Source organism: Acinonyx jubatus, unplaced genomic scaffold (genome assembly GCF_027475565.1).
Source record: "Acinonyx jubatus isolate Ajub_Pintada_27869175 unplaced genomic scaffold, VMU_Ajub_asm_v1.0 scaffold_86, whole genome shotgun sequence".
Classification (NCBI taxonomy): Eukaryota; Metazoa; Chordata; class Mammalia; order Carnivora; family Felidae; genus Acinonyx; species Acinonyx jubatus.
In genome coordinates this window covers 1-12,445 of record NW_026464005.1, presented here as the reverse complement: position 1 = coordinate 12,445, position 12,445 = coordinate 1, and the positions used below count along the sequence as shown (strand labels likewise).

At 39.2% G+C, this 12,445-nt stretch overlaps 2 protein-coding genes across 2 annotated transcripts; both read right to left on the bottom strand.

Moving 5' to 3' along the window:
• Positions 1-4,426: 4,426 nt before the first annotated feature.
• Positions 4,427-5,625, bottom strand: LOC128313841 (olfactory receptor 52Z1P-like). The gene has a single exon (XM_053213995.1). It carries the CDS (start codon positions 5,384-5,386, stop codon positions 4,427-4,429), a length of 960 nt encoding a protein of 319 aa, XP_053069970.1. The 5' UTR covers positions 5,387-5,625.
• A 5,876-nt stretch (positions 5,626-11,501) lies between these two features.
• Positions 11,502-12,440, bottom strand: LOC128313842 (olfactory receptor 52A1). Its single transcript, XM_053213996.1, has one exon. It carries the CDS (start codon positions 12,438-12,440, stop codon positions 11,502-11,504), a length of 939 nt encoding a protein of 312 aa, XP_053069971.1.
• Positions 12,441-12,445: the final 5 nt, after the last annotated feature.

Sequence of the window (12,445 nt, the reverse complement as noted above, 5' to 3'; positions counted from 1 at the left end):
GAGCGTCCAACTTCAGCTCAGATTATGATCTCGTGGTTTTTGAGTTCCAGCCCCAGGTCAGGCTCTGTGCTGTTGGCTTGGAGCCTGGAGCCTGCTTTGGAATCTGTGTCTCCTTCTCTCTCTGCGCGCCCCCCACCCCGCTTGTGCTCTGTCTCTGCCCCTCAAAAATAAATAAGTAAATGTAAAACACAGTTAAAAAATTAAAACACTAACAAGTTTTGACACAATAGGGAAAAATTGGAACCATCATACATTGCCAGAGGAAATGAAAAATGGTGCACATTCTGTGGAAAACAGTTTGGCAGTTTCTTAAAAACTCAGGCACAGAATTATATGTAATGCAGTAATTCCACTCCTGAGTGTGTACCCCCCCCAAATTAAAAACAGGTATTCAAAGACATACTTGTACATGGACATTCATTGGAGAATTATTTACAGTAGCCAAATGTTGGAAGCAACCAAACTGCACAACCACAGATGAATGTACAAGACGATGTACACACACACACAGAGGAAACATCACGCATTAGTATAAAGGAATAGAGGGTAAAAACATGCTACAATATTCATGACCTTTGAAAACTTATATTCAGTGAAATAAGCCAGACACAAAACAAATATTATATGATTCCACCTCTACAAGTAAACAAATTCCTAGAAATATAAAGTAGGTTAGATGTTAGCAGGGGAGTGGGGAATTATTGCTTCTGAGACATAGGGTTTCTGTTATGAGTGACAAAAGCTTCTGCAACTGGTGGCAATAGTAACACAACATTGCAAATATGATTAATTGCTCTGAATCATACACTTAAAAATCATTGTTATCACAAACTTTATGGTACAGATATTTTGCCACAATAAAAATTTAAAAAAAAATCAGCATGGAAATGATAAAATATATTAGCATTTATAGGGATTATGGGGAATTTGTAGATCACTGTGGATGCCATATTATCATTACAATGAATAATATGCAGTAAACATTTCCTATATGTATTTCAGACACATGTACAGTTTTGTTTACCATTTTAAATGATGTCATTTTCCATTTCATTTTTCTAATCATTCTAGCTACAATAAAACACTAATGTCTTCTCCCCCACCCCTGCCCCAGGTTTACTGAAGTATAATTGACAATCAGAAATTGCTTATAACGGATGTGTGTAACTGATGACCCAATATATGTATACATTATGAAACACTCACAAAAACGAAGCCAATCAACATATCCATCACTTCACACCTGTACCATTTGCCTATTTTTTTCTCTTTTGTGATGAGACTACCCAAGGTCTACCCCTCAACAAATTTTAAGTACACAATACAGGATAAGTAAATATGGATTAGTATGCCATTCTTGTGGAACTCTGTTGGCTTTACAAAGTATAGGAAAATAAATACAGAAACAAGGAAAAATAAATTAAGACACAAAACCTAGGATTTGTCTTCTTCTTTCCCCACTTCTTACACTTCTTTAATTATATTAGCTAAAACCCCAATTATAACATGATATTCTGCAACAGTTTTGACATGGCAAACTAGTATCTTTAGCCTCTTCCCACTTTTGGATACATTTTCCTAATACCCTATGCTTCATGTCACAGCGTTTCACCGTGTCTGAGACCACTTAGGGCAGAGCAGAAACCATCAAAGGAAGATTTGTTCTGACTCCATAGTATCTCTATATCTGCTACTGCTCAGCTACCCAGATAATGTATTCTTTAACTCGCTGGGTCTCAGAGTCTGATATTAAATGACCCGGCGTCTTCCTCTCATGAAACACGGTTCTCACTTTAGCAATCTCTTAGTGCTTTTCTTCTTCCACTTCTTCTTTTTCTTTTTTAATTGTACCTGGAAGAGTAGGTCAGTTTTCTCTAAGCCCCTCCAGGGCTCTCCGTTTCTATCGTGCATGGTATACCGTTTTTTCTTACTCACTGTTACCCAGCGGGGGAATTTGTGGTCAAGACGAGGGTAGGATGGTAGGATATGAAGCATCCCCTTCAAAATTTCCAGGGCAACGACTCAGTGATTGTGCTTCTAGCAGCTAAGCACACACAGTGATATCCTGACTCCATCAGCATCTACCAATCCCTGAGCCCTCAGCCTGAAAGCTTCTCTACAATTAAGGCTGATGACTCAATCATTGTTTATTCCTGTCATATTTCATACATTCTGGGTGGAAAATTGGTATCTTCTTAGTCCCTCACTGCCAAAACTGAAGCCTTAAAAACTCTTCTTTTTTTTTTATTATTTTTTAATGTTTATCTATTTTTGAGAGAGACACAGAGAAAGAGAGAGAGAGAGAGCCTGAGTGGGGGAGGAGCAGTGAGAGATGGAGACACAATCTGAAGCAGGCTCCAGGCTCCTAGCTGTCAGCACAAAGCCCGACACAGGGCTCAAACCTCAAACCATGAGATCATGACCTGAGCCGAAGTCAGATGCTTCACCACCTGAGCCACCCAGGCACCCCCCTTAAAAAGATCTCTTTGAAGGCTCACTTACACCACTCATTAAAAATATTTTGTTATCATCCTGTACTCTATTTCCTCTCTGACTCCCCTTCAATCCTTGGAGAATTTACTTCTGAACCAGAATCCTCTTTGCTACAACTTTTAGCAACATTTTATGTGACTTCCGTATCTATGATAATGACCCATTCCAACCATTTTTCTATGAATTATTGTTAGCAGGGCTATGTTGAGTTTGGTGGATCAGTTCTTTAATGTTTCTGTTCATAAAAGTTACCAACACCATCAAAATAAAATTTGCTTTTATTAAATTCCAAATACATCATATGACATATTTCATTTAATTGTCAAGCCAATAAAGAAGGTACTAAAATAATTCCATTTTATTGGTCAAGAACCAATAGTTACATAACAGGACAATTTTATACAGTTAGTGTGGGACTGGCAAACCAAGATTTCTCATATCAAAGGTTTTTATTTTTTTAACTCTTAAAATAGATTTCCTTGATCAAATTCAAGTGAATATAACATAGATTTCAAACCAAAGTAGTTATCCAGGATTCCAAGGATCAAGGCAACATGCTTTCATTTTCCACATTGATTGTTTTATATGTATATATATCTGATACAAATGTATATATATACATTTGTATGTATATATATCTAATACACATGATGTATATATACATATATATCATATATATATCATGAACATGCATGTGTATATATGTGTGTTTTTATAATGTGTATATAACATTGTACATATATTAATGTGTCTAGTGTATACAAACACACATCACATATACATAATAGAAAACAAAGAAAAGAGGCTAACCCGGAAAAGGTTGCAAGTGTTCAAGGTAATGCTTGAAAGTTCATTGTTTGTCTATCTTCAAGTGTATATAAGGTCAGATTGCACATTCTCAGAGCATGTGCTAAGGCCTGCTGAAGGAGAGGTTGTAAGAATACTATCTTGAATGAAGAAATTAAAGTACAATCTGGAGACAAGTTTCTATAAAATAATATTTGGTGTGAATAGAGCCTCTTTAAATACAACTATGTGTAAACATCCTATTTAGTCTTTCACTGCCTTTTCATTTTGGACCTGGGTATGGTATTTTTCATCTGTTAGTCCCTCCCGTGGTGAAGTCTGTTGACACCACGATGCTTCATTAATGATTTGGCCCAAAGGTCTTCACTATGTAGGGAACAAAGTGTTAACTTTTAAGTTGTCTATGTGGTCTCAGGTGGGTTGATTTCACTTATTACTTGTTTTCATTCAGTATTATGTGTTCATTCAATAAACCTATACGATGTGCCTTTTCTATACATAGACTTTGTATCAGTGATTCAGAAAATATCCTTTTAGAACTCACATTTTAATTGCCATAAAAGGTACATATAGAAATAATTATTGCTTATTGTTTATTGTTTATTGTGGCTTTATGTTCCTGGCCCAAGTATTTACTGACTGCAGTAGAAGTGTTTATACTTCAGCAGAATTTCAACTGTCTATACAAACACTCAATGACTCACTATTTTCACTTCCCAGATCTACCCAAGACAATTCCATCTGGGTTTAACCCTAAAATATGTTTTTCTTAGTGTTATCTTGTGTATGCTTAAGAATAAGTTAAAATGCAAGATAATAGGATATCTAGGAGAATTGAGAATATCATTAATTTATTTTTCTCAAAAATATTAACTGCTTTAGGAAAATACATTGGAAATTTTGGCATTTATTATCCTTCTGGTTTATTGAGAGTTACTTATGGATTCTGTTTATTCCCATTGCTCATTCAGTGTGCGTATGTGTGTGTGTGCGCATGTGTGTGTGTGTGTGTGTGTGTGTGTGTGTGTGTGTGTGAATGAGAGAGAGAGAGAGAGAGAGAGAGAGAGAGAGAAGTGGGGTGGGGGGTTTATTCAGAAATAGCCAGCATTTCGTATTATTCTTCATTTTAACAATGCGTGCTGATGGGGGAGCAAAGCAAAATTACTCGGTCTTGAATCTGTTTGGTCTTCACCCCATAAATGATGGGGTTTAGCATAGGGGGCACTACCACATAGAGGTTGGCTACCAGGATGTGCATGTGCTGAGGGATGGTTTTACCCCCAAAACGATGGGCAAAAAAGGAAAATAATGCTGGGGCATAGAACATAAGTATGACACAGATGTGGGAACCACATGTGTTGAGGGCCTTGAATCTAGCAGACCGGGAAGGTAGCTGAAACACTGTGCAAAGGATCATCGCATAGGACATAATGATGAACACACTGTCTAGTCCTGTAGACAGTAGGGCCACAGTCAGGCCATAAATGATGTTGACACTGATATTGTCACATGCCAATGTGGCAATGCCCATGTGCTCACAGTAGGAATGGGGAATGATGTTTCTCCCACAATATGTAAGTCGGTGTACCAGGAAGATGAACGGAAAGCAGATGATAAAGCTCCTGACCACAGCTGCGATGCCAATTTTCCCAGTGGCTGAGGAGGTTAAGATTGTGGTATATCTCAGTGGGTGACAGATGGCCACATAGCGGTCAAATGCCATGGCCAGGAGAATAGCAGATTCTGCCACAAAGAGGAAATGGATGAAGAACATCTGAGATGCACAACTACCAAAGGATATATCCACGGAATGGAACCAGAAGATGGCCAGCATCTTGGGGGCTGTGGCTGTGGAGAGCAGGACATCTGATAAGGCCAGCATGGAAAGGAAGACATACATAGGCTCATGGAGACGGCGCTCAGTTACAATCAGGAAGATCAAGAAGATGTTGCCTATGACAGCCAAAATGTACATAGAACAGATAGGGATGGAGATCCAGGTATGAGAATCTTCCAGTCCTGGGATTCCAGTCAGGACATACCACATATCCTGGTGATGGGTGTGATTGTAAGAGAAAGGGGCCATCTATGGCAGTATATTCCAGACCTAATATCTGGATTAAAGACCACAGGGCTGACTGAGGATTGAGGAGCAGCACCACTTTAGGTTGAATGACGTCTGATTAGATTGTTTTGCAATATTTTCTTCTCTGTGAAAAGATAGTGAGATGTATTAATGAGCCTAAAACTGCACTCTGACTCCTTCCATGGAAGAATTAAGTCATATCTTGGGAAAAAAATGCTTCACATTAATAAGTGCTTAATATATGCCATAGCACTTTATAAATATCACCTTATTAAATGTTCACAATAGCCTGTTGTAAAGACCTTTACAATGATCCTCAACATGGATACTGTTGTTATTCCAACAGATGCAAAAATATTCAACAGACGTTCAGCTTCTTGCCCCAGGTCCCGTTGGATTCAGGGTCAGACAGCATAGATTTGAAAGCTCTGATCACTGCCACCACCCAATACTCCCTATAAAAATAAAAGTAGACACAAAAACATGTCATCAAAATGATCATTGCTTGTATCCCTGAAGTATTATACTGCTTAAGGAAGTGGGAGGGAATTCATTTTGCCAAAATAGGTTTCGGGCAATACAGTACATATGCACTTTTCAACATTGATTGGCCGCTGGAATGATGCTAAGGGCCATGATAGGCACTAAAGATCCACAGGTGACTTCACCGATTCTTGTCAGCTAATCAACATATTTCTTAAAATTATACGATGAATATTTAAAAACCTAAAGAATATGCAGCCTCAAACTGAGTTGGACTCTTAAATGGATGGATATGCCCGACAAGTTGTGAAGGAAAAATTCACTGTCCCATTTGCGTCCCTGCTTGAAAATTAGACAGTATATTATTTCAAAATACTGCCAAGCAGGAAGTAACAGGGTTTCACATTAGCAAGTGGGGTCCCCAGGCCTTCAATAAAAGGGAGGGAGGGTAATCTATTGGGTGCTACTTATCTGTAGTTGCAACAGAATGGATAAAAGCAAGGGATGTGTTGGGTGAAATGCCAGCCAGGAGATAGCCCATTTGAGTGGGATGTGAGTGTGAGGGGGCGTGTTCCTATAAACACATAGCTATGAGGGAGGGTATAGATATGGATACAAAGCAGGTGGATGACAAGTGGCTTCCACACTCCCCCTGTCCCCATTCTCAAATCAAAGGGGGCTGAATGTATTTGCTTAAGAGGAACATGGGCTTAAGAGATGTCTGCCTTTTTACCTCTTGATTGCATTGGAGTCAGTATCATTGTGCAGCATAGTTTTACCACCTTTACTTTCAGTTTTTATTAGGTGTTCAGTATTCTAGTACTTCATATTATATGATTGAAATATTTGGAATCCATTTCTTTCTTTTTCTTTTTTTTTAACTGAAGTATAGTTGAAACAAATGTAGCATTAGTTTCAAGTGTACCACACTGTGTTTCCACAAGTCTGTATGTTATAGTATGTTCTATACTTGCCATGAGTGTCGTTCCCATATGTCACCATACAATGCTATTACAGTCCCACTGACTAGATTCCCCATGCTTGGCTTTTATTCCCGTGACTGCAAGCTCTATCTCTCTCTCCCTTCACCCGTGTTGCCCATCCTCCAACCTGCAGCCCCTTTGGCAAGCATTAGTTTGTTCTCTATATTCATTTGGACGCCATTATTTGAGTTAAAGTTTAGAGGACATAATACTCAAAGGGTCACCCCATTAGGACTTTCATTAAGTTGGTATATTATACTTTCAAAATACTGTAAGAAAATGTTGAGATGCTTAAGACTATCGATCTACTTTAGTTACATACATCAACTGTGTAACCATTTAACATAGAGCTAAAATTAATTGCTGGAAATTCATTTTCCATGGGATTATGGTGTTTCGGAGACAGAAAGAGAAGGTTAATCTGTGAGTGAAGTGCAGTTATGGGGAGGGGATGTTTAGCGAGTGGGGCTTCATCAGGACATCCGAGATGGGGAAGAGGAGAGTCTAAATGATGGAGGAAACAGAAACGGAGGTAGAAGAGACATAAGACAAATTTTACAGATTTCCTTCTAACTTTCCTGGTGATCTTTTGGGACACCAGTGAGTGATCTGTTTTATTGTATTCCTTTTTGTTGTGATATAGCATTATCACCAGAGAGAGCAAGCATGAACGGGGGAGGGCCAGAGAAAGAGGGAGAGAGGGAGAGAATCCCAAGCAGACTCTGTGCTATCAGCACAAAGCCTGATGTGGGGTTTGAACCCACTAACCGCAAGATCACGACCTGAGATGAAATCAAGAGTCGGCAGCTTAACCAACTGAGCCACCCAGGTACCCCAACTTTAAACGATTCTTATATCATATGATCTATTTCTTGTCTATTTCTCTACTGTCTTTATTTTCTTATTGTATTCCCATGTCTACCAATCATTCATAGAGAGAATGACTTCAGATCGAAGTCATTGTAGTTTCTCTAGGACACACCGGTGTGTGAGTGTGTCTGTGTGTGTTGTGTGGGTGTTCATGCAGGGGAGAGAGAGCATTTATCACCAGAAACATTTTTATTTTTATTTCCTATTTTCGACAGAAGCTCTTCACTGGAAATGCTTCCGGTTTTCCAGGAATATTGATAACAGTTGTATACAGGAGAGTGAGGGGGTTCTTTCAGAGTAAGGTGGTTACTAGTTTTTCGTCAGTTTTAACTGACAGCCATTTGTGTCATGGTTTTTCCTCCCACAAAATCAACACTTGCTCAAGAGTATTTTCAAGCCTATTTCCATGCACTTGCAAATACTCCTATTAATTCCCCATTTGAGGAATGTCTGACTCAAAAGGCCTCAGACCTGTTGTCACTACTTACCATCACAGGGGGGACTCTCTTTTTTGGCATTTGTGTCGGGGTTTGTGGTATTTCCAGTGTTTTCACTAACAGTAGGCTACTGACCCCCACCCTCTATCCCTAGACAGTCTTGTGGTGTGGCTTGGGGGCTGGCTCAGAAAGTAGGAGATTGTTTTTTTCCCTGTACGTGAAAGTATGGGTTGGTTCTTCTTCTGCCTTTATCGATTGAGGGAGGGTAAGGAATGTGTAAACATACTGAGATACAAGTGTCTATTGTTATCGTCAGGATCCCAGTAGCTTTCCTCAACATTTCGCAGGGATTTTATGCTATCTTCTAGATCCTGTATTACTGTGGAAATCAGCAAGGACATTCTGGTGTCCAATCCTATAGGTATCAGCTGTTTGTTTACTAACTTATTCGTTTCCCTTTTGAAGCTACTATTGTGTCCTTTTTACTACTCCCATTTTATATAAAAACTTATTGATTGCGTGTCTGATTTGTAAACAATTGAGCCAATGTTGATGCATTGCTATTAACCAAAGCCCACAGTTTACATCAAGATTCACCTTCTCTGTTACAGTTCTGTGGTTCTGATAAGTACAGATCCATCCAAAAGTAGAACTTTCCTATGGAACCTTTCCTCAGCTGAAATGGCATAAACAAAGAAGCAATTACCATTAATTCATATGGAAAATTGTTTTAGCATGTCCAGTCCCCCAAAATAATCTCTGTTAAGGTTTTCTGGCACCTTCAGACATGTCTTGCTAACAGATGCACAAAATTAATCCAGATAAAGCACAGATGCTCAGAGACACGGTTCAGAACTCTGGGGGGTTGATGCTGTGATGTTGAGTGTGGGTCCCCAGGAAGGCTGGCCTCCTCTCGCTCCCTCTGTAATGACTCAATGCAAAACACACACTGAACGTTTGTTTTGCTTTTTTTGTAAAAGTGAAAATACTCTTCAGAGTTCTTTCAAGTAGTGACAACAGGTACTGATGTAGGTCTTTCCGAAGAGTAAGGGGCATAACATGAACTTCCAAAAAGTGGGGGATACCTGTACATAATGTCATATGCCCTCCATCACAGTATCATACAGATCACTTTCACTACTCTACAATTCCCTGTGCTCCACCCATTCAACTCTCCCTCTCTCTTCCTACACTCCTGGCTACACTCATCTTTATGCTATTTCCAATTTCTATAGTTTTGCCTTTTCCAGAATGTCATGTAGTTGGAATCATATACAGATGTAACCTTCTCTGGATGGCTTCTTTCACTCAAAACTGTGCATTAAAGGCTCTTCCATGTCTTTTCATAACTTGATAGCCCTCTTCTTTTTAAATTTTTTTAATGTTTATTTGCTTTAGAGACAGAGAGAGACAATGTTAGCAGGGGCAGGGCAGAGAGAGAGAGGGAGACACGGAATCCGAAGCAGGCTTCATGCTCCAAGCTGTAGCGCTAAGCCCGGCGTGGGGCTCGAACCCACAAATGGCAAGATCATGACCTAGGCCGAAGTCAGATGCTCAACCCACTGAGCCACTCAGGCACCCCTAGCTCTCTCTTTTTTTTAATCAAATACTCACATTACATTTTAAAGAGGTGCCACGGTCTGTTTTTCCCTTCATCTTAGTTGCCTCCAATTTTTGGCAATTAAAAACAAACCTGCTCTAAACATTTATGTGCATGTCTTTGTGTGGACATAAGTTTTTAACCCATTTGGTACCATATCTAGGAGTGCAAGGCTGACCACATGGTAAGACTATGTTTCGTTCGGTGAGAAATGCAAAACTCTCTTCCAGAGTGGCTGTACTATTCTGTATTTTCATCAGCAATGAATGAGAGTCCTTATTATTCTATATCCTCACCATCATTTGGTTTTGTCAGTATTTCAGGATTTACCCATTCTGATAGGTGTGTATGCTATCCCATTGTTTTACTTTGCAATTCCTTAATGACAAATGATATTGAGCATCTTAAAACATGCTTATTGCTCTTTGTTATGTCTTTTTGGGGTGAAATATGTTTTCAGATTTTTCCTACTTTTTAAGCAACTTGTTTATTTCCTTATTGTTGAGATTTAAAAGTTCTTTGTATATTTTGGATATAAGTCCTTTGTTAAACATGTATTTTGCAAATACTTTCTGCTAGTCTGTAGCCACAGGCTTTCATTTTCTTAACTTACTGTGAAATTGTATTCTTTTTTCCATGGGTTCATGGTGGATACTCCCAATTTGGATCTGTGTGTTTGGTTTTTGGAATAGTCTTGTATAATTTCTAATATGTTCCTAGCCTACAGCGGTCCACCTATATATTGTTTTAACTTCCCTGACTTTCTAGAACTCCTACTTAGTCATATGATGGTGTTCTTGGATTGACCCTATATACTTTTTCATACCAGCCCCCATAGTTAACACTTGTCCTTTTGTTCTGCTTTCTTATATCTATCTTCTGAGAGTTTCATTGTTTTTTTTTATTTCTCATATTGTTGTTTAATTTACAAACTATCTTTTTGTTCTCTAATTATTTCTTATAGTAGTGTTCTGTTCTTTTTTTTTAAAAAAATTGAGGTTTATTTATTTTTGAGAGACAGACTGAGACAGAACAAAGCAGGGAAGGAGCACAGAGAGTGAAACACAGAATTTGAGCAGGCTCCAGGCTCTGAGCTATCACACACAGCCCTACTGGTGGCTCAAACCCATGAATTGAGAGATCATGACCTGAGCCTTAGTTGGAGGCTTAACTGACTGGGCCACCTAGGTGCCCGTTAGATATTTTTATCTCATTACATCCTTAAAGATTTGGCTTCTATGTACCGGTTTGTTTTTTTGTTAGTTTCTTAGCACAATATGCTTAAAATACACCTTCTCAAAAAAAAAAACCTTTTTAGGTGACTGAAAAGTTCAAGCCACATGAAAACCTTGTTTTCTTTGAGTACCTACACATTCTAAAACAAAGAGGTTGGCGGCATTTGATTTCAGTGATAGATGCATATTTATGAATCCTTCTGGAGAAGAATCCATAGAGAAGAAATTCAACCAGGAAATAAAAAATAAAAGAGGAAAGTAACAATATATTTTCACTATTTTGATCTTTATGTTTATTCCTCTTATTAGGCGGTATCATCCCAAAACCGACTGAATATTAGTTGTCATGGAGTATAATGATGTGAAAACCATAAAATGCAGACAAATTAAACAAAACAAATATACAAAACTGAAGCAATGCAGACAGTGTGGATTCTTAAATGTTATATTTAATTTTGAGAGATTGTTACTAATGTGGAAGGTTGAAGGAGTTAATCACAGTGAATTTTATGAATAGAACATCTTTACCACGTGAATGCGGATCTGCTTGGTCTTGGCACCATAGACAAGTGGATTGAGAAATGGGGGGACCAGCAAGTAGAGGCTAGAAAAGAGGATATGGATATAAGGGGGAACATGAGCACCAAACCTATGTGTGAAGAAGGAGAAGAAGGCAAGGAGGTAGAACGGGAGGAAGACGCATATGTGAGCGATGCACGTATTGAATGCTTTCAACCGAGCCTCCTTCTGGGGTAAATGAAAAACTGTGGAAAAGATCTGTGCATAAGACAAAGTGATGAATGTGAGGTCGAACACTGCAACGGTGAATGCCACAAACAAGCCATAGATTTTGTTGACCCGCACATCTGATGCAGCCAGTTTCACAATGGCCATATGCTCACAGTAGCAGTGGGAGATGATGGTTGTATGGTAAAACTGAAACCGGAACTTTATCAGTATTAGGCACGGGGCTACTAGGAAAGCGGCCCTGAGTGTTACCACTGCCCCTATCTGGGTGACTAGGCGGTGCGTGACGATGGCAGCATGTCTTAGTGGATAACAGATGGCCACATAACGGTCCACAGCCATGGCCAACAGAAGGCCTGACTCTATGCCCTGAAATGTGTGGATGAGCCACATTTGAAGCAAACAGGAATCAAAATAAATGTCTGGCACATGAAACCAGAAAATTCCAAGCATCTTGGGCATAATGGTGGTAGCAAGCGCAATATCTGTGACTCCCAGCATGCCTACGAAAATGTACATGGGCTCATGGAGGCTGCGCTCTGACCTGATGATGATCAGAAGCAAGGAGTTTCCAATCATAGCAATGAGATACATGACACAGAATGGAATCCCAATCCAGCACTGCACAGTCTCTAGGCCTGGGATCCCTATCAGCGTCAACACAGAAGGCATGAAGACTGTGATGTTGGAAGTGGACATAATGT